The 26758-nt window shown below is 44.1% G+C and overlaps 1 protein-coding gene across 1 annotated transcript in view; it reads left to right on the top strand.

Annotated features, from left to right (window-relative positions):
• cdh23 (cadherin-related 23) overlaps positions 1 to 26758 on the top strand; it is a 197855-nt gene that overhangs the window by 98761 nt on the left and 72336 nt on the right. Inside the window, exons 12-16 of the mRNA XM_031579449.2 lie at positions 2034 to 2192; positions 21083 to 21147; positions 21735 to 21972; positions 24017 to 24122; positions 24858 to 24985. Coding sequence (XP_031435309.1) covers positions 2034 to 2192; positions 21083 to 21147; positions 21735 to 21972; positions 24017 to 24122; positions 24858 to 24985 — 696 coding nt within the window. The remainder of the gene's footprint in view (positions 1 to 2033; positions 2193 to 21082; positions 21148 to 21734; positions 21973 to 24016; positions 24123 to 24857; positions 24986 to 26758) is intronic.

Below are 26758 nucleotides of genomic sequence, written 5' to 3'. Positions count from 1 at the left end.
ACTCATGTTCTTTAATTGCTTATTTTCACATCCTCCCCTGCCTTGCGTTGACATTGAACATTTTCAATTTATTTCAACTTCAATTAATACTAAAGAAAATCTATTATTCCATTACTTCTGATATTCTAGGTTTTTGTCACGGTATCGTTTCAGTGTTGGTTTCAGATATTTAGGCAAGTATTGTATCAAAGCCATCATTTTGGCATCATGACAACACTAACCCACATAAGACACACAGCTTAACTGCACTAACAAGGATATTCATGTGGTACCAGTGGAACAATAACAAAAACACCCATGATGCCATAGGCACACACACACACAAACACACGCAATTTTAAATGGATTAGTTTAAAAACTAAAATATAAAATTAGAATTTGAACACCTCCTGGGGTCTATCTGTGCACAGGCCTGATTTACAGTATTCACAAGAGAAGTGAGTAGTGGCCAGATGACTCCCAGTCTCCAAAAGCTTGGCAGAAGCATGATAACGATCCAAAGCACACTGCCAAAATCACGAGTTTCTAAAGCAGTGAAAACTATGACCTGGCCAAGTATGTCGCCTGACTTGAATTCAATAGATCACCTTTTTAAGGTTAAAGTGTTTTGAAGGGTATTTTAAAGACAACGGTAGAGCAACCCACAACCCCTCCTGCATATCCTTCATGCCAAGGATGATTGAGTCAGTCATCTAAAATAAGGGGGGACAATCAAAGTATTGAAAAAATTAAAGATTTGAATCTCAGTAATGAAAAGTACTGACTTTTATTGCCATGAGTTCTTACTGTGGGGCCTGTATTTTTAATAAAGGAAATCTAAATTTTACAAATACCCAACTGTTCAATTATAATGCAACTATAGTGTTAGTGTAAGATGATACAATTTAGAATTTTACATTTGAGTGATATTGTGTACTCACCTGTGTTGAGTCTCTGTTGAGGTGCAACACTCATAGACATGTAAAGAGCTAGCTGCTGTGTATGTGTGGAGAGTACCAATGAGAATCACTGAGGTCACATCAGCTCTGTACAGAACAGAAGCAAAACAACTTAATTTCTTTTAGACCCTTCACTGGCATCCCAGTGTGAATTTTATGTTGCATTGTCTGAGGTGTGTTAAACCTGCAGCTTGTTTTCATTGACAAACTGCTCAGGACATCTCTGTTAATACCTGTGAAAAGAAACTCATTTAGCCATCTGCCTCTGCAATCTCTCTCTCTCTCTCTCTCTCTCTCTCTCTCTCTCTCTCCGCTCTCTCTTTCTTTTTTTCTCTCCTTGCCAAACACACACTCTCACCTGAATACTGAGATTGTGTTTGCAGGGATCCCACCCTTATTTATTCCGATTTATTTATTTATATGCATGTTTATTTTTTTACCTACTTTTAAAACGGCTCATTCCAATTCAGAAATGATTCTGCTGAAATTGGAAAGGGACTCCATGAAGGCCCAGTGGATAAATTGTCTTTCGGCTGGATATGGTCGTATGTGAGTCATGCAATTCCTTTAGCGCAGGGCCTGGACTGTGTCTTAGGGTACAGCAGTCCTGTGGTGTTCAGCAGACAAATAATTAGGTCCAAGTGGAATGTAAATATGCACACTGTGTGTTTGTTTTCATTCCAGGGCAGAATCCTACTGAAGTGTGTCTATGAAAATGAGTATTGATTGTTTTACGAGGGCAGCGGCAAACATAACTCTGGCAGCAGAGTCTAACGCACTATGGGCTGACATTCATGTGTGCTCTGGTTGTTATTGCTTGGCATCAGCTGTATATTATAGACTCTCCTGATTGATCCTTGCCCACCTTTCTCGCTGCTCCACTCCTCCTTTTTCTCCTCTCACCTACTCTCCCTTTCTCTCGCTCTTCTCTGTCCTTCTTTTCTCTCTTGTCTCCTGCTGTCCATACTTCTGCCCCCCCCCCTCCCCTTCACATTTCCCGTGGTCTTTTCCTCCTCTCTTATCTCCTTTCATCATCTCCTTTTTCCCCCTCTCTCTCTCTCCTTCTCATCCCTTCTTTCCTCCTCTCCTCCCCAGCTTTATGCGAACGAGTCTCTGTCTGAGCATGTGGGCTTCGCACACGTTTTCATCGACCTGCTCAACGAGAATGACAACCGGCCCATCTTCAGCAGCCCCCTCTACAACATCAGCCTACCGGAGGACACTCCACCAGGGACCTCGCTAATACAGATCATAGTGAGTCAAATACAACTACTTCTGCTGGGCACACACACACACACACACACACACACTCACACACACACACACACACACACACACACACACACACACACACACACACAACACACATTCACACTCTCAGCATGTATACACACATTTTTGAGTATATGCGTGATCACACACAAACACACTCTCACACACATAGAGGTACACACTCACATGGAAAATGCTGGACTACATACCCTCAGACATACCCACATTGCACACGCATGCTCTCCCCCCCCCCCCCCCCCCCTCATACACATGCCAAGGTGTTGTTGCACAGCCTAAACTTTGCAAAGTGGTGGATATCATGAAAAAAAAAAACACCACTATCGCCCAATCCTTTTCAGATATTCTCAAAGACACACTATAGCATGATAAGGTCGTGCTGAAAGTCAGAGTAAAATTGCTCGTAAAGCCACTCGGCGGCGGAGTGTTCGCCCGCCTCTTCATTATCATAACTCCCCAGCACTGCATGCACTCTTCATCCCACGAGCAGCACGCCAGCGCACAACACACAAACCCCAAATCAATACCCATCCATCCCAAACTGGAGATTCCTTTAAGGGGAAGACCTCATTTAGCTTATCCCAAAGACCCAGGCAAGGGAGGGGGGGCACTGCAGGACTGGAGCGTACCTTGGGGCGATGTGTGTGTGTGTGTGTGTGTGTGTGTGTGTGTGTGTGTGTGTGTATGTGGGGGGGGGAGGTGCGGGGGGTTGGAGTGGACCCCTGAAGCTTGTCAACACAAACACACACACACATACACACACACACACACGCACACACACACACACACACACACACACACACACACACACACACACACACACACACACACACACACACACTGGTGTTCTCAGTTTCAGCAGTGTTGATATGGGACTGAGAGTGGTTGCTTGAGGCGTCCTCACACTGCAAAGACACCACAAATCCCACTACAGAGGCGGCATCATAATTAATCCAAGAGCAGTTTACACAGACTTTAGAAGATTACACCAGAGTGGATTAAACATTAAACATCCTCACACAAGGTAACCACACCAGAGTGTAGGAAAGACTTCAGATTATGTCCCGTAGGGCAATATTAATGTTAACAGTACCACATTTACTGAATGAGTTCTTTGTTTGTTTGTTGATTTTGTATTCCTTTTATAATGTAAAATGTATGCTTTTCATTTCACGTGCACAACTACTAGCTAGCAACAAAGACCCCCCCCCCTAAAAAACCCCAAACATAAACAGAAGTCTACCCTTATATTGTCCAAGTAGCGTCCAGACAATTGATTTCCTGTCACTTATCACACATATCCTCCATGGTTCCTCCATACATATTCAGAGCAGTTCAGTACTCTCAGTTTAGTTTTGACTGGGCAGTGTGCCCAGGAACCATTTTGTATTTCAGTGATGTGTTCAGGAGTAGGGAAACAGTTGACAACAGACCTTAATGCCATGAGAGATTGTTGTGTGGCATCTAAAGTCAGGAAAGTTACGCTGTAACACCATTGGACTACACTCATAATGGTAAAATATGCAGAATGTGGGTGTTAATGTGGGTGACCCTCAGAGGTTCATCACAACTGAGAGCCAAGTGAGTGTTACACAAGTGAAATTATCCACATGTAGGGGGTTGTTTGAGATAAAGTTATCAATTTGATGCCCGCCAGCCTAAAAACAGCTATTGTGTATATTGCACAGTGCACTGCAGACTGTGTGTGTGTGTGTGTGTGTGTGTGTGTGTGTGTGTGTGTGTGTGCCCGCGTGTGTGCATGCGTGCACACCTTGAATGAGCATCGCTTTGGGCTTGGCTTGTTTATGTTAGTGTCAGTTTGAATACAGCAGGTGGATAATCACCCACAGCCTTTTGCGTCGGACTTTCCACCTTGACACATACACATGGTCACACACAAACACACACACACACACACACACACACACACACACACACACACACACACACACACACACTGCACTGCATCTGTTGTCCTTGTGTATACCCGGTCTCGGTGACAGGCGGGCCATCTCGCCTGATGAAGCAGATGTTTGGGTCGTTCATTTCCCCACTCTCAGAACTACAGCTGGGACAGGGGGAGACAGAGAGGCCTATGAGTGGGGAGGGGAGTGCTGAGTGAAGTCAGTCTTACACAGAGATATATACATAAACACACACTATATAACAAACACAAATACATGTACGATGCTCTCAAACACATACGCATATGCACACACACACACACACACACACACACACACACACACACACACACACACACACACACACACACACACACACACTGACATAGCCTCATTGCACAAACAGCTCCATCAGTCCCCCTGGCCGCCAAGGTCAGTGAGAGGCCATAGCGGCAGGGAAGGCCTCCTCACTAACCCAGATTTATCCCTCACATTTGCACTGTGGGACTGTGTGTGTGTGTGTGTGTGTGTGTGTGTGTGGTGTGTGTGTGTGTGTGTGTGTGTGTGTGTGTGTGTGTGTGTGTGTGTGTGTGTGTGTGTCTGTGTCTGTGTGTCTGTGTGTGTGTGTGTGCTTCTGTGTGTGTATGTGCCTGTGTATGTGTACTTGGTTGGGAGATTGTTTAAACAGAAGGTTTTTTTTCCGTTTCCTCAGTAAATACATTTAGACTAATGTGGTAAAAAATATTTGAATTAGATTTTGTGTGTCCACATCTAGGGACAATGGATGACCACTGGAAACATTTGCTGAATAAATATAAGCACATGTATAGCCTGCAACCACCATGTTTGTAGTTATATCTGATGTGTTTCTTGTACATACACACGCACACATGCATGCACACACACACACACACACACAGATACTCCCACACATACTGCAGCAGATGGCAGATGAGTGACACTTCAGCACTACCGCAGTGGATAGCTGCACGTTTCTTGAACTCACTCTTCCTAATTCTCTCTCTTTCTTTCTCTCTCTCTCTCTCTCTCTCTCTCTCTATCTCTACCTCTATCTCTCTGACACACAGATTTTTCTCTTTTTTGATGTGCTTTAACGGCCTCTTCATGGCTCCCGCCTTGAAAGCTGAGTCTGTTGAGATCTCTCTGCCCTGTGATGAGAGATTGTGACACGAATCTCTGGTGAGGAGTCAGCACTCCCTCCCTCCCACCTGGCTCTGCCCTGTACCTGCCCCAGCCCCACTGCCATGACTCATCACACGCAAGTCTTCATCACACACAAGTCTTCATCTCACACAAGTCTTCATCACACACAAGTCTTCATCACACACAAGTCTTCATCACACCGTCTCAGACAGGAATCTCAGGGGCAGGGCACAGGCAGCAGACTACACACACATATTGGTTGATATGAGCTCACGTGTTTGTTTGTTTTTTTATATTTCTTTACATAGTGTCATATACATTTGCTAATTGTAAATACGCAAGAAAAATGTCTTCTTACACATCTTCTCATGGCAATATGAAACAGTATAGAAATGCACAGTGGAGTTTCAATATTTGGGTATGGGTTGATGTCATGATTGGCATGACTGCAGGCATAGTCCCTTTCTGTCTTGTTAGTTCGTGTCTGAGATGTGCAGGTTGATGATGGGTGATCATAGGCTAGAGGTACACTTAGCTGTCTTTGGTCCTTTTTTTTTTGGTCTTCTGGAGGTCAAGTGTGGATTCAACAAGGTCTGATCCAGTGATGCGAAGCCCATAGGTGAAAGTGTGATGGATGCAATAGAGTGCCAGAGGAGCTACAGAGGTCAAAATGGCAGCTGAAGGGGTTACTGGAATGTTTCTATCTGGAAGAATGGACTGCCATTAGTGGAGTATCACAAAATGCTCCTCCACTTTGGCTTTCATTCCTGCTTTCTTTCTTTCTTTCTTTCTTTCTTTTGTTTGTTTGTCAAGAGCAAGAGAGACGTGCAGTTTGCTGAAGACCAGTGTCACATGTGACATGCAGCACCACGCATGATCATCCACACAGAGCACAAACCATGTTTAGTATTTATCAGAAGAGGTATTACTTTTCATTGGAAATGTCTATTATGATTTACCCTCTCTCTCTATCTCTCTCGCTCTCTCTGTCTCTCTCTTTCAATATGTCTCTCTCACTCACTCTGGAGGTTTGAGTCGACTTGTCCTTGTATCAGTAAAATTGCTGTTTGTTTATTTGTCAGCTTTCCCCAGGCTGTGATGTGTTTGCATTCTTTCATTTCTTATTTATTGCCTCAATTGCTTTTTTCTAGTTTTCCTTTTTTCAGCCATTATACTGCTAATGGATTTTATCCTCTGTTGGGTGTGTGTGTGTGTGTGTGTGTGTGTGTGTGTGTGTGTGTTAGAGAAAGTGTCTGGTGTCTGTTGACGTGGCCTGTGATGTGTTTGTGAAAGTGACAATGAAGGAGGGAGACAGGCACCAGTATAGTACAGGTGTGTGTGTGTGTGTGTGTGTGTGTGTGTGTGTGTCTGTGTGTGTGTGTGTGTGTGTGTGTGTGTGTGTGTGTGTGTGTGTGTGTGTGTGTGTGTATGTGTGTGTGTGTGTGTGTGTGTGTGTGTGTGTGCGAGAGAGAGAGAGAGAGGAGGGTGGTGGTTATTCCAGTCTGTCCTATTTGTTTTCTCCTTCTATATGTAAGCTGTCATGTCTAACAATAGTTTGTCACCTGGCGGTGTCAGCCTTTTTGTTCACAAGCAACAAAGTCATCACTTTTCTCTGAACTGTCTACATCTTCAGTGATGTGCTGTAATCTCTAGTTGACCCTCGCTGTTGTGCTAGTGTTTGTGTGTGTGTGTGTGTGTGTTTGAGACTGCGTGTGTTTTATGATCTCTGTGCAGATGTTCAGCATTTTCTGTCTGAGTACAACGATGGATGTATGCGTGTGTGTCTGTATGTGTGTGTCTGTGTGAAAGTGATACAAACGACACACAGTGGCCCTGTAGTACAAGAGTGGGTTTTATGGGGGGAGCAGTCACAACAGTAATTATAATTCATTAGGGTAATGCAGGAGGAGCGGCGAGAGGCTGGCTCCACAGAGGCTAGAGCTCATAATGGTCACATTTATAGCTCATCTGACATTGGGCTAGAGATAGAGAAAGAGAGAGAGAGAGAGGGAACGAATTGAAAGAGGAAGAGGAGAAAAGAGAAGGAGAGAGGTTGGCGAAAGGCGATCAAAGTGGGTGGCTGAAAAATAAGTGGAAAAAGAAGATTATGACTGCATATTTGTTTAAATGTAGCTTGAAGTGTCCCTCCATTTGTATTGTTATTGTGCTACATTTCTGTTCTCCTTTGCCATACAATTGTCTTCTGAGATTGAGGTTCTGATGCTGCTTCTTGCAGCGATGAGGGTGTGTGTGTGTAGGTATGTTTGTGATTTTGTCCTGCTTACATCTATTCACAATCTCTCTCTCCCTATCTCTCTCTTGCTCTCTCTCTCTCTCTCTATCTCACACACACACACACACACACACACACACACACACACACACACACACACACACACACACACACACACACACACACACACACACACACACTCACGCTGATGATCCCCTCCAGGAGATTCCCACCCTCATCATCAGGCTCTTTGCTTCCATTCCCTCTCTTTATCTCCCTTTCTTGCCTCTACTGTCGATCCCAAGCTAATCACACAACCAGTGGAAAGAGAGAGAGGAGAGGAGGACAGGAGGACGACAGAGCGTCTACAAAGTGCCGCCGCCAGCTGTGTGCAGTCCTCAACATCCAAACTGCTCATGTCTCTCTCACTTTTTCAAAGTGTATCTCCCCCTCTCTCCCTCTCTCTGTCGCTCAGACTTCTCTTCTGGTGTCTTCTTTCACGTCCGTTGTTCTGCACGTCTGAATATCATCACTCTCCTCTCTCTCCTGTTGTTTCATGACAGTCTCAGTGGCAGCTCACTCCCTCCTCTTCTCTTGTTGTGGTTCTCCCTGTTCTGTCACTTTATTTCACTATTTCTTTATCTTTGCATGTCAACAAATCCTTTACTTCACACATAGACTTGGAGTTCTCTCTCTCTCTCTCTCTCTCTCTCTCTCTCTCTCTCTCTCTCTCTCGCTCGCTCTGTCTCTTTCATATGCAAGGCTACGTTTTTCTATAGCCTCCTTTCCTGATTTGATTACAGTAATGGGATGATAAGACAGCGAGTGTTTTTCTTACACTTTAGAAGCTGCAGGCTTTATTTGCCATTCCCACAGTCAAACTGCTTGTGTGCGTGTGTGTGTGTGTGTGTGTGTGTGTGTGTGTGTGTGTGCCTGTGTGCATGAGTGTGTTTGAGAAAGGGAGTTTTGAAAGGAGTTTGAGTTTGTGTGCTCATGCTTCCCTTGTTATTAGGTTTGAATGATGGCAAGACTACACCAGCCCTTAAGTTTCTAGACAAACTGACTGGTGAGAGCGCTTGCTAATTTACCTACATGCAATTGCTCATTCAGAGTCACTCTGTCATTCTTGCTATGATTCACTAAAACTCAGTAAGACTCAATAAGAATCTTTTCACCTACCTGTACAATATGTCTCCTCATTTATTACACACTAAAAACCTCTTGCTCAAATACCAGTCCACACACGTACGCACACACACACGCAAGCACGCACACACACACACACACACACACACACACACACACACACACACACACACAAACTTTTCAGTTCCTTTATGTTCCTTGGTTTCCATACAACTAGACTGAAGGCAAGGCGAGGCTATTTATGTAGCACATTTCATACAAAGAGGCAATTCAATGTGCTTCACATAAATACAAGCAAAAGAAACAGCCAGAGGAAACATAAAGACAAAGCACTTAAGAGTGCAAATCAATAAAGGACAAGAATATAATCTATATATATATAATTAAAAGAAAGCACACAGGACATAATTTAAAGATAAGTAATGTAATTTAATTAAGAGTAAAGTGTTCATGGATCTACTCGGTTTAATTCTTTTTTAAATATAACAGATGTATTCTGGGCCCAACCCATTCAGTAATTTATAGACTAGTAGAATTTATAGACTAGTAGCAGCTCTTTGTATCTACTTTTTGGGAAGTCCAGTTAAGAGACCATTACAGTAGTCCACCCCACTGGAAATTAAAGCATAAATGAGTTTTCTTGTTCTTTTTGGGACACCGAACCCTTGAATCTGGCTATATTTTTAAGGTGATTGCTTTGATATAATTGGTAAAAGTGAGATCTTATTCTGTTAGAACACCAAGAATTCGGACTTGGTCTTAGTTTTTAGATCACAAGTCTCTTTGTTGTCAAACACAATAATCACAATAATGATTTGCTCTAAACATTGACTGATCCCTGAGGGACTCCACATGTCATAGTCACTCTATCAGATTCATTGAATCACTCAGATTCATAACTGCCAATGGTGACAAAGTAACTCTGGCCTTCTAAATAAGACCTGGACCAATTAAGGATTGCTCCTACCCAATTTTCCAACCACTCCAGCAGAATGCTATGATCCACAGTGTCAAATGCAGCACAGATCAAGTAAAACCAGAATTGATATTTTACCTGAATCAGTGTTCAGCCATATATCATTTAACACTTTTATAAGAGCCTGATTGAAATGTATCAAAATTACATCTTGAGTTGAATAAAATTGCTGAGTTCATTGAAAACAACTTTCTCAATAATCTTAGCTATAAAGGAAGATTTTAGACAGGTCTAGGTTGTTTAAAACAGGCATCTCTTCTCTTATTTAAGAGTAGCTTAAGGGCAGCTGTTTTTACTTGTGACTTTGGGATAATTGCTGATAGCAGTGAGCTATTAACTATTTTCTGCAAATCAGTTTTTACAGAGTTAAAAAGAGTTTTTAAAAAGTCAGATGGCAGTGTGTCAAGACAACATGTTGATGATTCAAGATGCTGAACTGTGTTCTGTTTTTCGGTCATTTTGTAATAAATTGTGACATAAACATCAAATTATTTTTAGGTGGTTGTAAAGATTGCATAGTTTCATTGTTTGACTATGTGGTGTTGATGGCCGTCTGATTATTTCGATTTTTTCACTAAAAAAGCAGACAAATTAATTATATTTCTCTGTGAAAAGGAGTTCTGCAGCTATTTATTTTAGGGGGTTTGTAAGCTTGTCAACCATGACGAAAAGAGTACGGGTATTGTTGATGTTCCTGTTAATCATCTTATAAAAAATGTAGCTTAGCAGAAAGGGCTAAGTCCTTAACCATTACAGAAGAAATGTTGAGACCTTTAGAAATAACCAGATCCAAAGCGTGGCCTCGAGTGTGCATTGGCTGGAGGGCACAAAATGCACAGACGATCCTCCTTTCCTTCCCGTTCTTAACGTAACTGTCTCCTTCTCTCCCTATGTCTTATATGAGTATGTGTAATTGGTTAATTTTCTGGTTTTACTGGTTTTAATTTACTAAGTATTTGGTTTGGAGTTCATTGGCATTGTACAGTATTGACAAGATTAATGCCTTGTTTTCTTTTTGTAACAATTAAGTACTTGTTAAAATTTAGTTTTGCTTACATTAGCAGTGTAGTCCTATTTTTCTGTCTCTCTTCCTCTTTTCTTTTTGCATTATCTTTCTCTTTCTCTCTCTTTCACTTTGTCACACTCCCTCTTCCGGGTCTCTATCTGTGTCTGTGTCTGTCCTCTGAGCCCACAGTAGTGGGGTTGAGGGGGTGTCTGTGTCTCTGTCCTCTGAGCTGTCAGTAGTGGGGTTGAGGGGGTGTCATTACGCTCGGCTCGCCCACCTGCTGCCTAATAGCTGTGGAGTTAAAGCCGCCATAAAAGCACCGCTCCTCATCACCATTAAAACCCAAGTGTCCGCCGTAAAACCCCACCCCACCCCCCCGCCAGGCACCGCTCTGACCCCCTCCTCTCGCCTCAGGTCCGCTCCACTACACCTCTCCCTCTCTCTCTCTCTCTCTCTTTCTCTCTCCCTCTCTATCTACCTCTCCGCTGCTCCCTCTCACTCTCTCTCTCTCTCTCTCTCTCTCTCTCTCTCTCTCTCTCTCTATCTACCTCTCCGCCGCTCCCTCTCCTTCTCTCTCTCTCTCTCTCTCTCTCTCTCCCTCTCTATCTACCTCTCCCCGCTACTCTCACTCTCTCTCTCTCTCTTTCTCTCTATCTACCTCTCCACCGCTCCCTCTCCTTCTCTCTCTCTCTCTCTCTCTCTCTCTCTCTCTCTCTCTCCCACTCTACCTACCTCTCCGCCGCTCCCTCTCACTCTCTTCGCTGCTCTGTAACACTCTGCCGTAACGAGATTAGCGCTGCTCGAGTCTGGACATCCCCGGGCCTTGTCTGCACAGTCCAAGTGCTGTGTGTGTGTGTGTTTGTGTGTGTGTGTGTGTGTGTGTGTGTGTGTGTGTGTGTGTGTGTGTGTGTGTGTGTGTGTGTGTGTGTGTGTGTGTGTGTGTGTGTGTTTGTGTGTGGGTCGCTTTCTTATTAGATCACATAAAAACACCAGACACCGCTAGCTAGCTATGTTAATTTGAATAATGAAGCTTATTTTTCAATGTGGACGGGTTTGGTGGGGAGGCATTATTTGAATATGAAATGTCAAAGGCAGAGATGTTGAAGATGTTTATCATATGATAATTGCACTTGTGTGGTCGAGGTAGGGAGTTTTATTGCTTCCTCTATAGGTTTTTGTAGACGTGAGTGGACAGCTTGAGGGTGTCCATCAAGGAGTACTGCAGGGGTGGCATGCAAAAGCAATCCAGGACTTATCCTTGTCCAATGCTGTGTCCCCCCTCCCCACCCCAACCCCTCTCTCTGCCTCGCTCTTCTCGCCGGTGTATATATTCACTCTCCATTTTTCAAAGAATGAGAGGACCGCAAACTTCTTATTGATCCCCTGAGGAATAGAAATGTTTCAGTGAATGTTTGTAATCCCTGTGTATGTGTGTATGCGTTTCTAAAAATTACATTGCTCACCCACAAACTGCACTTTCACACACAGAGAGAGAGAGAGAGACAAAAAGAGAGAGAGAGAGAGCGAGAGAAAGAAAGAGAGAGATCACTGATAATCAATTTGTTTATCTGCTTCTCTAACTATAGGCTGTCTCTCCTGTCTCCCTCCTTTACTGTGTTCTCATCATATGTGCACACACTGACTAAACATTTAGAAACATGCACACACACACACACTCACACACACACACTCACAGACACACACACACACACACACACACACACACACACAGCCTTTTGAACTCACTCAGGTGCACACGTTTGCTCTCATTATTAAGTACCATGGGAAAGAGGGGTATGACAAAGCAGTCTGAAGGACTAGTCCAAGAAAGAAAGAGAGAGAGAGAGAGGGAGAGGGGGTGGAAGGGAGGGAGGGGAAATGGAGGGGAGTTGAACTGCATACATACAGAGGAACTGAGAGAGGAGAAAAGATAACCTAGAGAGAGAGGGGAGAGGCGAAGACAGTCAGTGTACAATTTGAGTTTAGCGTAGGGAGGGTGAGAGAGAGAAAGCAAAATATGGAGGGAGAAGAGATATGATGGCAAGAGTGAGACAAGAGGAGAGTGGCGAGGAAAAGAGAGAGAGAGAGAGAGAGAGAGGGAGAGAAAGAGAGAGCAGTGTCGGGGAGGGGGGGCTTCAAAGAGAATGGGAGCTGATCAGACATCAGTGAAAACTCCTCTGCTGCTGTCTTCATCACCACCTCATCACTGACTGTCAAACATCAGGCATCTTCACCTGGCCACACGGCTGTGTGTATGTGTGGATATGTATTTTTGAGTGTGTTTGCTTGTTTACCTATCTATATGTGTGTAACTGTTGGTTTGGATTATGTGTGTGTGTGTGTGTGTGTGTGTGTGTGTGTATCAGAGAGAGAGAGAGGCAGTGGGCTGTGTTTGTGTTGGGGGTCGCGCCTGTTTGACGGCTGGCCTGACAGCCAGTAATTGGTTTCTCTTTTGTCGCCTCCCGGTTCTGCGGAGTGTCGGCAGAAAAAGCAATTTTAGGAGCCCGTCATTTCAAATTCCAGGTCACTTAAGGTATAAAGGCTGTCACAGCAACGCCCCCTCATCGCCCGGGTGATGGAGATGGCCGATAATCTGCTCATCCCGCCCCGTCTCTGTAGCCGGCTTCGGCTCCGACAGGCTCCCGCGCCAACGTCTGCCAACCTCTCTGGGAGAAAATCGACGTGTACGTCTGATACGTCACGGGTCACAGTTGTAGGAGAAAGCGTTCACCATGCTTGTCTGGGATTTCATGTTTTTCTCTTCCAAGATGTTCCTGTTCCCGGAATTTGGACACACCCAGTAATCTCCATTCCAGAGCTTATACAGCCTGGTTCAAACATGGGTCAGCGGCAAAGTGTAGCCAAAGCAGGGAGGATCGCGTGCATGTGTGCGTGTGAGAGAGAGAGAGAGAGAGAGAGAGAGAGAGAGAGAGAGAGAGAGAGAGAAATCGAAATCCAGGTAAAACCTCAGGACATCCTGAAAGCCAAGAATACAAAAAGACAGCAGAGGCATAATATGGTGCTCAGGGCTACCACAGCTCTGGTGCACATTGTTTGTGGAGAGGGCTAATTACCATCACAAATTACTGACCAGGGAAATGGAGTTGGTTAGTCCATGACTATGCACTCCTAGCTTCACACTTTAGTACATTGTGCAAACCACACAGACACCCTTTAGTCATTCAAGCGTGTAGTGAGACAGAGACAGATGTGAGAGATTCCTTCAGGAGGGGGGGGGGGGGACGCCCTGTAGAGCACCTGGCCCTGGTGACACACCTGTGTGTGGCCGAGAGGCACACGCAGACCAGCTGGCTGCCATACAGTATTCCCTCAACGTGTTGAATCTCTCCCAAGTGCAGCCTGTAACTGCCACCTGTTTCACACGAGCCACCATCATTCCAGCTCCCAAGACATCTAAAGGCAGTCTGCCAAAGTGATTATGGCCTCACGGTGCTCACCTCTCACTCATTGTGAAGTGCTTTGAGCGGCTTGTTAAATCTCACATCACCTCTTCTCTGCTTGCTGCAGTGGGCCCCGTGGGAGTTTTTGCCCATAGATCACAGCACTCCACTGTAAACACCATGCCCATTACGCTACACACTTTACTCTCCGGGACGCAGAGAAGTGGAGCACTTGTGCGTTTCGGTAGATGGTCCCACTAAGTCCGTCTGTCAGCTCAGTAAGTAAGCTCTACATCTGTAACTAGATCCTGGACTTTTAAATCTTCACCAGTTTGTATTGATCCTTTTTTCCAGTGCTGGGTAATAGAGGGCATGTGCTTTAGATTGACTGTTTGCATTGCTAGGTGTTACCCTCTGTACACATTTTTCAGATATGTGTTTTATAAGAGGGGCCCAGACTTTACTGCCCTAGAACGCAATTAGTTCTACCACTGTCTGGAATACTTTAAGGTCCTAATTCGTATTTCAACCTGAATAGATTTCTTGTCTTTTCTGTGAAATCACATGCAAATTTCTCGACCATACACACTTACGCACACAGTTTCTCTCTCTCTTCTCTCTCTCTCTCTCTCCCTCACACACACACACACACACACACACACACACACACACACACACTCCCTCTCTCTCATGCCTGCTGGCTCACTCCGTGATGGAGAGAAACACATCATTTAACCAGACTGGTCAACTGAGAACTAATTTCTCTTTTGTAGTTAGTGCCTGGGGACTCCGGGGGTAGAGGACTTTATATTGCCAATCAGCTATGTGGGATTAGTGTGCGTCAGTGCTTAGCTGCTTACTGTGGGATTTGGTCTGGCTACTGAACTTAATACTCCCACGCCCCATGCACACTGCACTGGCAACTTTTAAGGCCTGTGAGGAGGACCAGCGAGGGAGTGAATGAATGTGTGTGAGTGAGTAAGTGAGCATATTATCTAGTGAGTGAGTGAGTGAGTGAGTGAGTGAGTGAGTGAGTGTGAGTGAGTGAGTGAGTGAGCGAGAATGTGAGAGAGTGAGTGAGTGAGTGAGTATGTGAGAGAGTGAGTGAGTATGTGAGTGAGTGAGTGAGTGAGTATGTGAGAGAGTGAGTGAGTGAGTATGTGAGTGAGTGAGTGAGTATGTGAGAGAGTGAGTGTGTATGTGAGAGAGTGAGTGTGTATGTGAGAGAGTGAGTGAGTATGTGAGAGAGTGAGTGAGTATGTGAGAGAGTGAGTGAGTATGTAAGAGAGTGAGTGAGTATGTGAGTGAGCGAGCAAGTCTCATTTACAACACAGCACACTCGCCTCCACTTGACTGTCATATCTTTTGGCTGGGCAAACTCTCTGAAGATTTACATAGTAATGTGGTATAATTGGCATCACCTCTTTTTCATGAGCCCCTCCAAGTGAGACCGGGAGCTCTGGAAGTCTTTGTGCAATGATACAATGACCACGACCCACGCTACTTTAAATGTCACAAAGGCTAATGCTACAATAAGGACAGATTCTTGTAGGCTATAAAGCATCTGCATCTGCATGGAACTGAAACTCTATAATGGCATTAGAAGTCTCATGTAAGCGTTTTGTTTGACTACCAGGGTGCTTCATCTGCGGACTGAAATGATTTCCCATTGCTCTATTGCCAGGGAGCACCATGTCAACGTGCTTCACAGAAATTGAAAACTAAACCCCAAGGGCTGCGAGGCTAAGGCAGCCACACAGGGGGATGTCTGCGGTCAGTCATGCGTAGAGAGTGGGTATGGGGAAGGGGAGACGGGAGAGGGGGAGAGGGGGAGAGGGAGACGAGGGAAAGGAGAGCATAGGGTAAGAGTTCTGATTCTGAGGGGTTAACCGTGCACAGTGGTAAAAGTACTGCTTTGGTCCCTCTGACTGATATATTATTATATATGACATTATTAAATTATTAATTCTGAAGCGTCGGTGTGTAAGTAGCATGTTACTGTAGGTGCTGGTGGTGGAGCCAGTTTGAACTACGTTATGCACAGTTTTACATACAAGGACACCAGATAAATCTGAGGGGTTGTGAGATGGGAGTGGAAAGAAGAAAGTTCTGATACACAAATGTGTTTTCTCTAATCTTTGATTTTGGTGAGATATGGGAAAATTTGCATATTTATTGAAATCAAATTGGGAAAAGTTTAGAGGGAAAAATCACTATTTGGTGGACATCTGACTACACTGCTTTTTGTATGACATCAGAGGCCAAAAAGGTTGGAAACCATTGGTTTAACCTTTAACAATGCATTATATTTTAAAAGCTTGTTATACACTATTATCCATTGTGTAAAATCTTCATCTTAAAATTAACTAGTAACTAAAACTGTGGAATATATGTAGTTGAGTGGAAATATAAAGTGGCATAAAATGGAAAGTTTTTAAGTACAGTAGAGTTACTTTTCACCACTGTCCATGCATTGCAGTCTACAGGTTAGAGGTCTCAATTTACAGCAACACACATGAGCATACATACATACACATACACGTAAATATTCCATGTACACCGACCCACACACAGGACCCCTGCCTTGACCTCTTAGTGAAACATACAGTTAAGAAAATGGACAGGACAGTTGACGGTACCAGGATGTTTCCATCAATTGTTGAGCGAGGGTGAGGGGTCATGATGAAGACAATGCTTAAGAAGGTGGTACTGGCTATCACTCTACTTCCCAGCCCCCACCCTCAACACACCAGGTTCCATGAATGAGGCGGTATTTTCCCACAGCATAGGCACAGCTCCTATCACCATGCCGACGGCCGTCACGGTAACACCCTCAGCGCTATCAGAACACTTATAGACCTGTCACTCAAGCCGGGAGAGAGAGGGGTAGAGAGATGGAGAATGAGAGAGAAAGATGAGAGGAGGAGAGAGTGTGTACACGGAGATAGAGTAGGAGTAGACGGGGAGGAAGGACGGAGCCAGAATGGAAACGCAGAGGAGAGATAGCGACGGAGGGGAGGGGAGGGACGGAAGGAGATAGAGGAGGAGGAGAAGTGACAGAGGAGGAATATGAAGCTGCAGAGAGGGAGCGGGAGTGTATGTGAGAGAGAGAGACAGAGACAGAGGGAGGGAGAGAGAGAGAGAGAGAGAGAGAGGGAGAGAGAGAAAGAGAGAGAAAGAAAAAGAGAGAGAGAGACTAAATCTATCTGCTGTCTGCTCAGTGACTTTGAGTTGAGCGTTTGGGTCAGAGAGTGGGGACAGATGAAAGCTCACAGGTTAATATGAAAACCTGACTGGCATTTCAAAGTGCTCCTCTCGCTCGCTCGCTCTCTCTTGCCTTCTTTCTTTCTCCCTCTCCCACTCCTCCACCTTTCCATTATTCCTCCATTGCCTTCCTGTAGTCAACTCCTGCCCCATGTACTGGAAGAACACTGTTCTGCCCACTATTTCAGTTCTCATCGCTTTAGCATCCACCTGTCTTAGAACACGAGTCGTGCGAGTCGTTCAGAGCCCAAACACGCTGTGGAAAGTGGCATCACAGCAGTTATTGATTCCCTCTCTTGTCTGCTAATCCAGTAGTGAAACAGCCACGGCATGCTGCAAACTTCACAGGCGAAGTGAAGAAGACAAATAGTTTCCCATTTCTGCCCCCCCCCTCTGTGTGTGAGAGTGGTTGTGTGTCTGTGTGTCTGTAGGTCTAGTAAGGAGAGAGCACCCCTCTGTGTGTGAGACAGGGAAAGTCTCCTCAGGGTGACAGGGATGTTATACGTTAGAGAGGTACATGCTGAAGAAATATGGCCTGTCATGCCAAGCTCACAGTAAACTCACATATGCTTACCCCTTACCTCTTACCTCTATTTTTCTCTCTCACACACACACACACACACACACACACTCACACACTCACACACACACACACACACACACACACACACACACACACACACGCACACACACACATACATTGGGGTCATCATCAGGGCAACCTTGAGTCCAGTCACACACACACACACACACAGATCCACTCATGTACACACAGACTACTGCATGGCCCTGGGATCACTCTGCAGGGTCACTCAACTGAAACTCCATTATAGGACCCTCACCTACCATGATCAATCAAAGCTACTCATCGGGTTTGTGTGTGTGTGTGTGTGTGTGTGTGTGTGTGTGTGTGTGTGCGCGTGTGTGTGTGTGTGTGTGTGTGTGTGTGTGTGTGTGTGTGTGTGTGTGTGTGTGTGTGTGTGTGTGTGTGTGTGTGTGTGTGCATCCTCCACCCTTGAGTAAGGACCATGAGGGGTTTCCCAGCTACCTCAAGTGACATGTAAGTGTTTGTGAGTCTGCATCTATGTGTCAAAATCCGTGGATCACCACTTCATGGAGTAACAATCATTTATAGACAACATGCTCCTCCAACCTGTATACATCAAGATTCAAAGATTTTGATAGAAAATGTTTTCCTACTCTCCCTTTCTCTTTCTCTCCCTACATGTGCCACGTATATATATATATACAGTATATATGTATATGTCGTGTGTATATATGTGTGTGTGTGTGTGCGCGCCTGATGGTGGCATAAGGTTTTGCACAGTCTGCCTCATCCACTGCCACTGCTTAATGTCCAACGCATTTGATGTCAGGTGTGTGATGGATTGACAGTGTGGTGAAGTTAGCTTGGTGTTAGATATTAGCTGGATCTCTAACTGTTATCTCACTAAAGTTTTAATGAACTACTTACACATTATGTTATTCTGCCTTGTATTCAGTTTTGAAATTGTAAATAGTATTCAAACATGGTATTAAACATCAGGCATAATAGCTGTGTTTCCATTCAACTCATCCGCTTATTTAAGCGCATTTATAAAAATGAAGTGTTTGCGTACAAACCATTTGTTACTATAATAACTCATAGCAGCTTTACATGTAATTAAGGGCTTCTTAATGCTCAGTCAATTATAATTAAATTACATCAATTAAGATTGTTATCAATGCAATTGCATGTAATCATAGACCCTTACTAACAACTTATACAAATTTCACAATAACCTGTTGATCACAACTTTATTAACTGCCACGCCATCTTCATATTTACTTGTGTATTAATAAATAATGTATCTATTTTGTTTTAATGGGAATTAATTTTCGTTTGGCCTCTTAAGTTGCAGCTGATAAATATTCTCTATAATCACTAAGCCCTAAAGGGATTAAATGCAGTTGCATTTATAACAATCTTAATTCATGAAATGTATTATTTATTGATAGATTATTAAGAAATCATGAATTATGTGTAAAATTGTTCTTTATGCAAACGGTCAATTATTAAACACTGAAAAGAAGACTATTTAGTAATACCAGTAACTATTTCTACATTGGTAAATATTAACAATCCTCAACAACCTATTTCATATTGGCTGCTTTCCTATTTATTGTGGCATGTTGTTATAAAGTAAAATTTCTCATTTTGAATGTACAAAAATCACCACAAGAAAATCGCAAAATCCTGCAGGGACTGGTCTGTGTGACAATTTTCAGAATGAAGACAGAAATTAACTCTTTTCAAAATAATCTCAATGCTGCACCCTCTCCCCCCCCTCTCTCTCTTTCACACTCTCTCTCGCTCTCTCTTTTTTGCATGCTCTCTCTCTCCTTCCCTCCCACTCTCCCTCTCTTGCTGAAGTGGTATGATTAGACCAGCAGTTTGTAATCTGACAGCACTCCTCCCAAGAGAACAGTGAACAGGTTTGCAGAGCTCAACTCGAAAGCCTGCGTCTATAACTAATTTAAGATGAGTTGTACTGTGCTTGTGATGCATTGAAGTGTTCCCGGTGATGAATGATAGGTCCGTCTGACTGCCGTAAACATTAATAATGAATTAGAACAATGTTTTCTCTGTCCCGCTCCTAATGTAGTCCTCTCCATCTGTTTCTGCCTCCTTCTCACACCTGAGTGAGCACGTCAAATCTGTTCTTCGTTAACTCATCGCACCCGACTCAGAAAGTGAGGTCACTATGTATTTGTGAATTCCTTTATCAGGTAGTGAAGAGCAGGGAAAAGCAGGAGAACACTTAGGCCCAGTGACCTCGAGGAACAGGACCGAGACCTCTTCATGTAGACTCCTGCTGTGATTCATAATCACAATCATCATCATTATCATAATGTAGTCATTCGTGGAGGGTAGAGGATTTTATTATCATTTCAGTATAATCTGTTTGTATAAATATGGTTCTCTTTCTCTATCAGACAGGCGCTGCAGCAGCACTGTATGCTGTGTGAGAAAGCAATATGATAACACTTGTGAAATATCAAAGAGAAACTTTTTATCGTTAGCCCCGTGGTGCTTCTATTCTTCTGAAGGTAGAACATGCCCAGTTGTGTGTGTGTGTGTGTGTGTGTGTGTGTGTGTGTGTCACTTTCTCTCTCATCCTCTCTGTTTTCTTCATCTCTCTCCCTCTGTCGGAACTTTAGTGCTGAGCATGTGCGCGTCGTTAACAGAGCAGAACTAAGCACCCTCTATTGTGAAGAGTATTTTAGAGGACACACAAATAGATAAACACTCAGCTGCTCACTCACACTCACACACACACACACGCACACACACACACACACACACACACACACACACGCACACACACACACACACGCACACACACACACACACACACACACACACACACGCACACACACACACACGCGTGCACACACACACACACACACACACACACACACACACGCACACAGTGAGACATATAATGATTTGCATTCCCTCATCTATTTGTTACGTGTGTGATTGGCCTGAGTAAGAGGCACTCTTAATGATATTACTGTACAAGTTGCTGCATATTACACACACACATACACACACACACACACACACACACACAAACACACACACACACACACACACACACACACACACACACACACACAACTAAGCGAGAGTCATTTACACATATCAAGTGGGCTAATGTCTCATGTTTTCCCCATCCCCTCCCTCCTCTCTCTCTCTCTGTCTCTCTTTCCCCAGGCGACAGACGGTGACTTTGGCACATTTGGAGTGGTGCGATATTACTTCAGTGATGATCCAGACCAGTAAGGATGCCCTGCAGATTCACTCGTATAAAGAGAGAGAGATAGAGGGGGGGGGGGGGGTAGAGAGCGAAAGAGGAGAGAGCAAGAAAGAGATGACTCACTTTTCACGCTGTCCATTAGAAGTTTAAACATTATCGTCGCTCATCGCATTAAACCGTTTGAACTAGTCCCATTTCTCTACTTTCAGCTGACAACACTTCATGTCCTGCTATGGTATTTCATGATATCAGAAAAAGTCATCTTTTGAACCAAAGTGAGCACATCTTGTTGACATTTTTTTAGGATAGCTGTACCCTCCCTTTTGTCCTTGAAATGTACCTGACACGGCACGTAAGATATCAAATCTATTCATATTTTAGGGGAGACAGAGGAAATAAGGTATCACTCCTTAAGATTCTACAGGACTGTAAAAGATTTCAGGCAAAGGACATTTTGACTTCTAAGAACTTTCCAGGTTATTGAAACCTTCGTAGTTTTTGATGGTATTTTGTCCCTCCCTGTCTGATCTGTCCTTTATCTATTGGTTACTGAAAGTGTGTTGCATCCTAGCCTCCTGATTGGCTGTGTTTCTCTCCTGCTGCCCTCAGGTTCTCTATGGATGCGGTGACGGGGTGGGTGATGCTGAAGGCGCGCCTGGACTTCGAGCTGATGCGGCGCTTCACACTGACGGTGCTGGCCAAGGATGGGGGCGGCGAGGAGACCACCGGCCGCCTGCGCATCAACGTGATGGACGTCAACGACAACGCGCCTGTCTTCCAGAAGGACTCCTACATGGGCTCACTCAGGGAGAATGAGCAGGGGCCTCAGCAGATGGCCAGAGTCAGGGTGAGATAAACACACACACACATACACACACACATACACACACACACATACACACACACACACACACACATGTGCGTACCTATACTAACACACTGGCACTTATATAATTTATATAAACACACTGACCCTCATATATGATTACCTGGCCATCATCAGGGGCCACAGAGGGTGGTCTGAGGGCCATCCAGGGGCTTGGCTAGGACCAGGGTTTTGGGCTGAACCCCCTAGATATGTTTTCTTTAGCCCCAAACCTGTACTGCCACCTGGTAGGTTACTTTCCCCTTATTGCTTGGTAAAGCCATAGCACAGTGGTTAGGTGTCCCATTCGAACACCATGCTTGACCATTTGTGCCATTTCTGTCTTTAAAAACCTTATCCATTATCAATGCGAGTCTATGGGTAACCTATGGTGATGTCCATGCCCCATGTTAGTGTGAACTGGCATAAAAGTCTCTTCAAGTAGTGTGGTATAATGGATGGGGTAGTGTTCATGTGAGTCAGACAGACGACTTTAGGCTATCTGTTTCTGTCTCAAACTGGGTGAAAATGGTGCATTTAGCTGCCAGAATCCAAACAATTGTCATGGGGAAAGATACCCCTGGACCCCCCTACAGGTCTGGGATAAGCCCTAAAAGCTTCCAACACCTGGTGCCATCCTCATGCTAATGTACACACATGCTAGGCTTACATTCAAATACACCCAGACAGAGAAGAGAGAACACACACTAAATCAGTAAATTAATCCACATTATATTCAAGTAATTATGAAATACTACCAATAAATGTCTCAAATGCGCAATGAGTATAATGTATAGTATAGTGTATAATTTGTTGTGTGTCTATGTTTAGCATATTGCAGTGTCTATTTATTCCCATCCAGATTCCACTCAATATGTGTGTGTGTGTGTGTGTGTGTGTGTTTGTGTGTGTGCGTGTATGTGTGTATGTGTGTGCATGAGCTTGTGTGTATGTGGGTGCCTGTGTGTGTGTGTGTGTGTGTGTGTAAATGCGTGTGTATGTGTGTTTGTGTCTGACTGATGAGTGGATAAAGATATTAAGTTGTAAGTGTGTAGGTGGTAGGGGTAATGGTGAATGATTGTAATTAATGGCCCAGCATTTTTCTCTGATTGTGCCCCAGAGAGAGAGGCAATTACACTTATGTGAGCACCTTAGACTGGACTGTGAGTGTGTGTGTGTGTGTGTGTGTGTGTGTGTGTGTGTGTGTGTGTGTGTGTGTGTGTGTGTGTGTGTGTGTGTGTGTGTGTGTGTGTGTGCTTGACTGCGTGCGTCTGATTAGATGGAGTTCACCTTAAACACAGGGGTTTTACCCCTGTATGATGGCTGTGAGAAATGGCTCGGTGGGGAAGTGTGCTGTCAGCAATTCACCAGCACAGAGCGCCCAACCCCTAAAAAAACACAGAACTGAGAAAAGAAAGAGTGAAAGAGAAAGAAGGAGTGAACACAAAGAGGGATGCAATGGACATCTTATTAGCTTCTGTTTTCCCGTAAACAGCTCTTATTTTTGTCTCCGACTCCCCTAAAGTAAACAAAGGCAGACCAGTATGCACTTCTTTCCCTCCTCTCACCCTCTCTGTCTCTCTCTCTCCTTCTTTTTTCTCTCTCTCTCTCTCATTTAAACGGGTTTTTTCTGGCTGCATGGACGCTGTGTTGCTCATTAGGCAGTGAGGCCCCTCATCCGGCATCACAGGTCCAGGCTGCACACGCACGCACGCACCACACACACACACACACACACACACACACACACACACACACACACACTCTCCTTTCCAACAGCTGTCTGCTCTCGTCATTTATACACACAATCTCACTTATAGATGCATATGTTATTGTAACTAGGATAGGTTCATAACTTTTTTCTCTTTCTTATACCCTTCTCTCTACTGTTTTTCTTAAATTTTTCTTTGTTTTCCTTCATTTCTTCAATTTCCTTTTATCTCTATCCCTGCCTTGTTTTCAAATTTTGACATTCCTTCTCGTTTTCCCTCTCTTGTTCTCTTCCGACTCTCTCTCCCGATCTCAGGCGACAGACGAGGACTCTCCCCCAAACAATCTGCTGACGTACACCATCACCTACGCCTCCAAGTTCAGGAGCTATTTCAGCATCAGCATTGTGGAGGGCTACGCAGGTCAGCAGCCCCGCAGCCAGCCGCCGCAGGCACAAAACACTCTCACTCCAGCCTCAAACTCTTTCTGTCTGTTTGTCTATCTCCCTCTATCTCTGCTTCTCTCGGTCTCTCTCCCTGTGTCTCTCTAACTTATCTCTCTCCATCTCCCTCTCTCTTTCTCTCTCTCTCTCTTGCTCTCTATATCTCCCTACATCTATCCCTCCTTCTCTCTGCTCTTCACAGCATGAAATATTTACCGGGCTCATCTCTTTCAAAGCTGTTGTGTTGTTTTCTGTTTTGACATTTGCACCATGCCTCTGAAGGAAGCCTTATCTGGGGTGATTTGGGGTGGCAGCCTCGCCCCCTCTCCCCTGGGCTCTTTGACACACTCTGAGCACCTGTTCAGAAACTCAACACTGTATCACTCTCTTGATTTGTTATTTATGAAATGTAATCATCAGAGATACACAAGATTTGGTGAAGAACCTTAGACTGCCATTGCTTGCTTGCCATATAGACTGGTATCAAGTGTTGCCTAAGGCGAGTGTGAATATAATATTAGATATATTATTAAATGATTGTATTTAGGTGCCATTCTGTTGATTATAATCATTGTTTTTGCATTTAAGTAATTTTGTTATACGTCCTTAAAATCTCTACCCTCAACCCTTAATGACTGCAAGTACTGTGATGATAAAGTGTCTTGAGAAGGGAGCACAGTCTAAAAATGTGAAGTCAACTGTTTTCTGTCTGTAGTGATAATGGTGAACAGGCCTCTGGACTATGAGATGGTTCCTGAAGGAGAGATCTATGTAACTGTAATGGCCAAAGACGGGGGGAACCCAGCCCTAAACAGCACTGTCCCCATTACCGTGGAGGTGTTTGTGAGTATAACATCCCTCCCTGACTCTCTCTAATGGACTAGACCAGCCTTACTGTAATAAATTATCTGTTTGAGCATGCTTTCATGATTTAATGGTGATTTCCATATTCAAATCTGTTATTTATAAACAAAGACTTTACATTAACCCAGGGTCAGCGTCTAATTAATGCAGTCAGTGACCGTAGCTGTAATCTGTGTAGAGTGAGGAAAAGACATGCTCACTCTCCCGGAGCCACTCACACATACGCATGTAACACACAGCCACACACACACAGCCACACACACAGCCCTCAACACTCACAGATTCAGTGCAGAAACAATGCCATGTCATCTGAAACTAACCACACAAGTGTTTTTTCAGGGGCACACAAGCTCATGTTTTGTAGTTTGTCGTCTCTGGTGTGTGTGTGTGTGTGTGTGTGTGTGTGTGTGTGTCTGTGTGCCAGTGCATATGCCTGTGTGTCTGTGTCTGTGTGTGTATGTGTGTGTGCGTTTAATGCTGAATTCTCCCATCCACCCTGGAGCCTTTTGGCAGGACAGTTTATCCATGGATATTTCTCTGTGACATTTCTCCCTCCTGTTACTATGCCTCTGATTAGCTGTGTTTTCCCCAGATGCAGTAGGGGGTCCTCACATCCAGCTTACTCAGTGTGTGTGTGTGTGTGTTTGTGTGTGTGTGTGTTCATGTTGAGGGGTTTGCTGCATGTGTGTGTGAGAGATTTTGTTATTGTGAGCTAGGGCACGTGTGAATGTGCCATTGTTTGTAAATGCCTTTCCTCATGTGTGTTTGTGTGTGAAAGCGATTGAGGGCAAACTGTGTCCCTCTGCAAAGCAGATTTTACACCCTCCAACACCCTCCCCCCTTCCCCCCTCCACACACACACAAATAATAAACCATTTTTTCAATTATATTATACTATTAAATAACCATGGTTGTCTCTTAACCCTGTACACAAAAACAAGAACAATACCTGCTGTTTCGCGTATATTGTGCACAATAGAAATAAACCACCAGTTTTATTTAAGTTGGTTAATATATTTAATGTACAGGATAATTGTACAAAACAGTCATACTAACCTGTTGAGGGAGTTGTAAAGCAGCACAACAGTAGCCACACAGCAGTGACTCCATGTTCTCTTCAAAAGGGAACCCAATCATAGAACACACTGGGAGAACCCAATCATAGAACACACTGGGAGAACCCAACGGAAGGCCTTCAACTAGGTCATACGGGAAGACTTTAGAGAGTATTAGAAAGGAAAACATATCAAACGAGGAGGGTAGCAAATGGCCATAGCAATGAAATGACAAATAAGTACATCTTTAACTGGCTATCAACACCAACATGCTTGCTGTAATCATTTGTTGTCAAAGAAATGTGTCCCAAAAGTCTGATTCATTTAATTACTCACATTGTTCTTTTCTTATCTTTTGTTTACTCCCTGCAGGCTAAACCGTATAGGGATGTAGCGTATATGCACTAATGATATGAGAGAATGAAACACTGGAACAAAATAACACCACCAAAGTGTCTCATGTGCAGCGAGACTGCCTTCTAAGTTGAGGTAGAATGCCCTAATTAGAGTTAAGAGGCCAGAGTTTAAAATGGATGTCAAAACCGTGTACACAAAAGGGCATAGTGCAGGTCCAGCTCGTTTAAGCTTTGGAATTGATATGCCAGAATAAATTAACTGGAACTAGACCAAGGGCTTTTAATCTGTATCATACTTTTAAAGGCAAGGTTCTGTAGTGGCATTGTTGAGTTTGCACAGC

The sequence above is a fragment of the Clupea harengus genome, chromosome 13 (assembly GCF_900700415.2).
Source record: "Clupea harengus chromosome 13, Ch_v2.0.2, whole genome shotgun sequence".
NCBI lineage: Eukaryota > Metazoa > Chordata > Actinopteri > Clupeiformes > Clupeidae > Clupea > Clupea harengus.
Note: the sequence above shows the minus strand (reverse complement) of the source record. Positions and strands in the feature narration are given on the sequence as shown.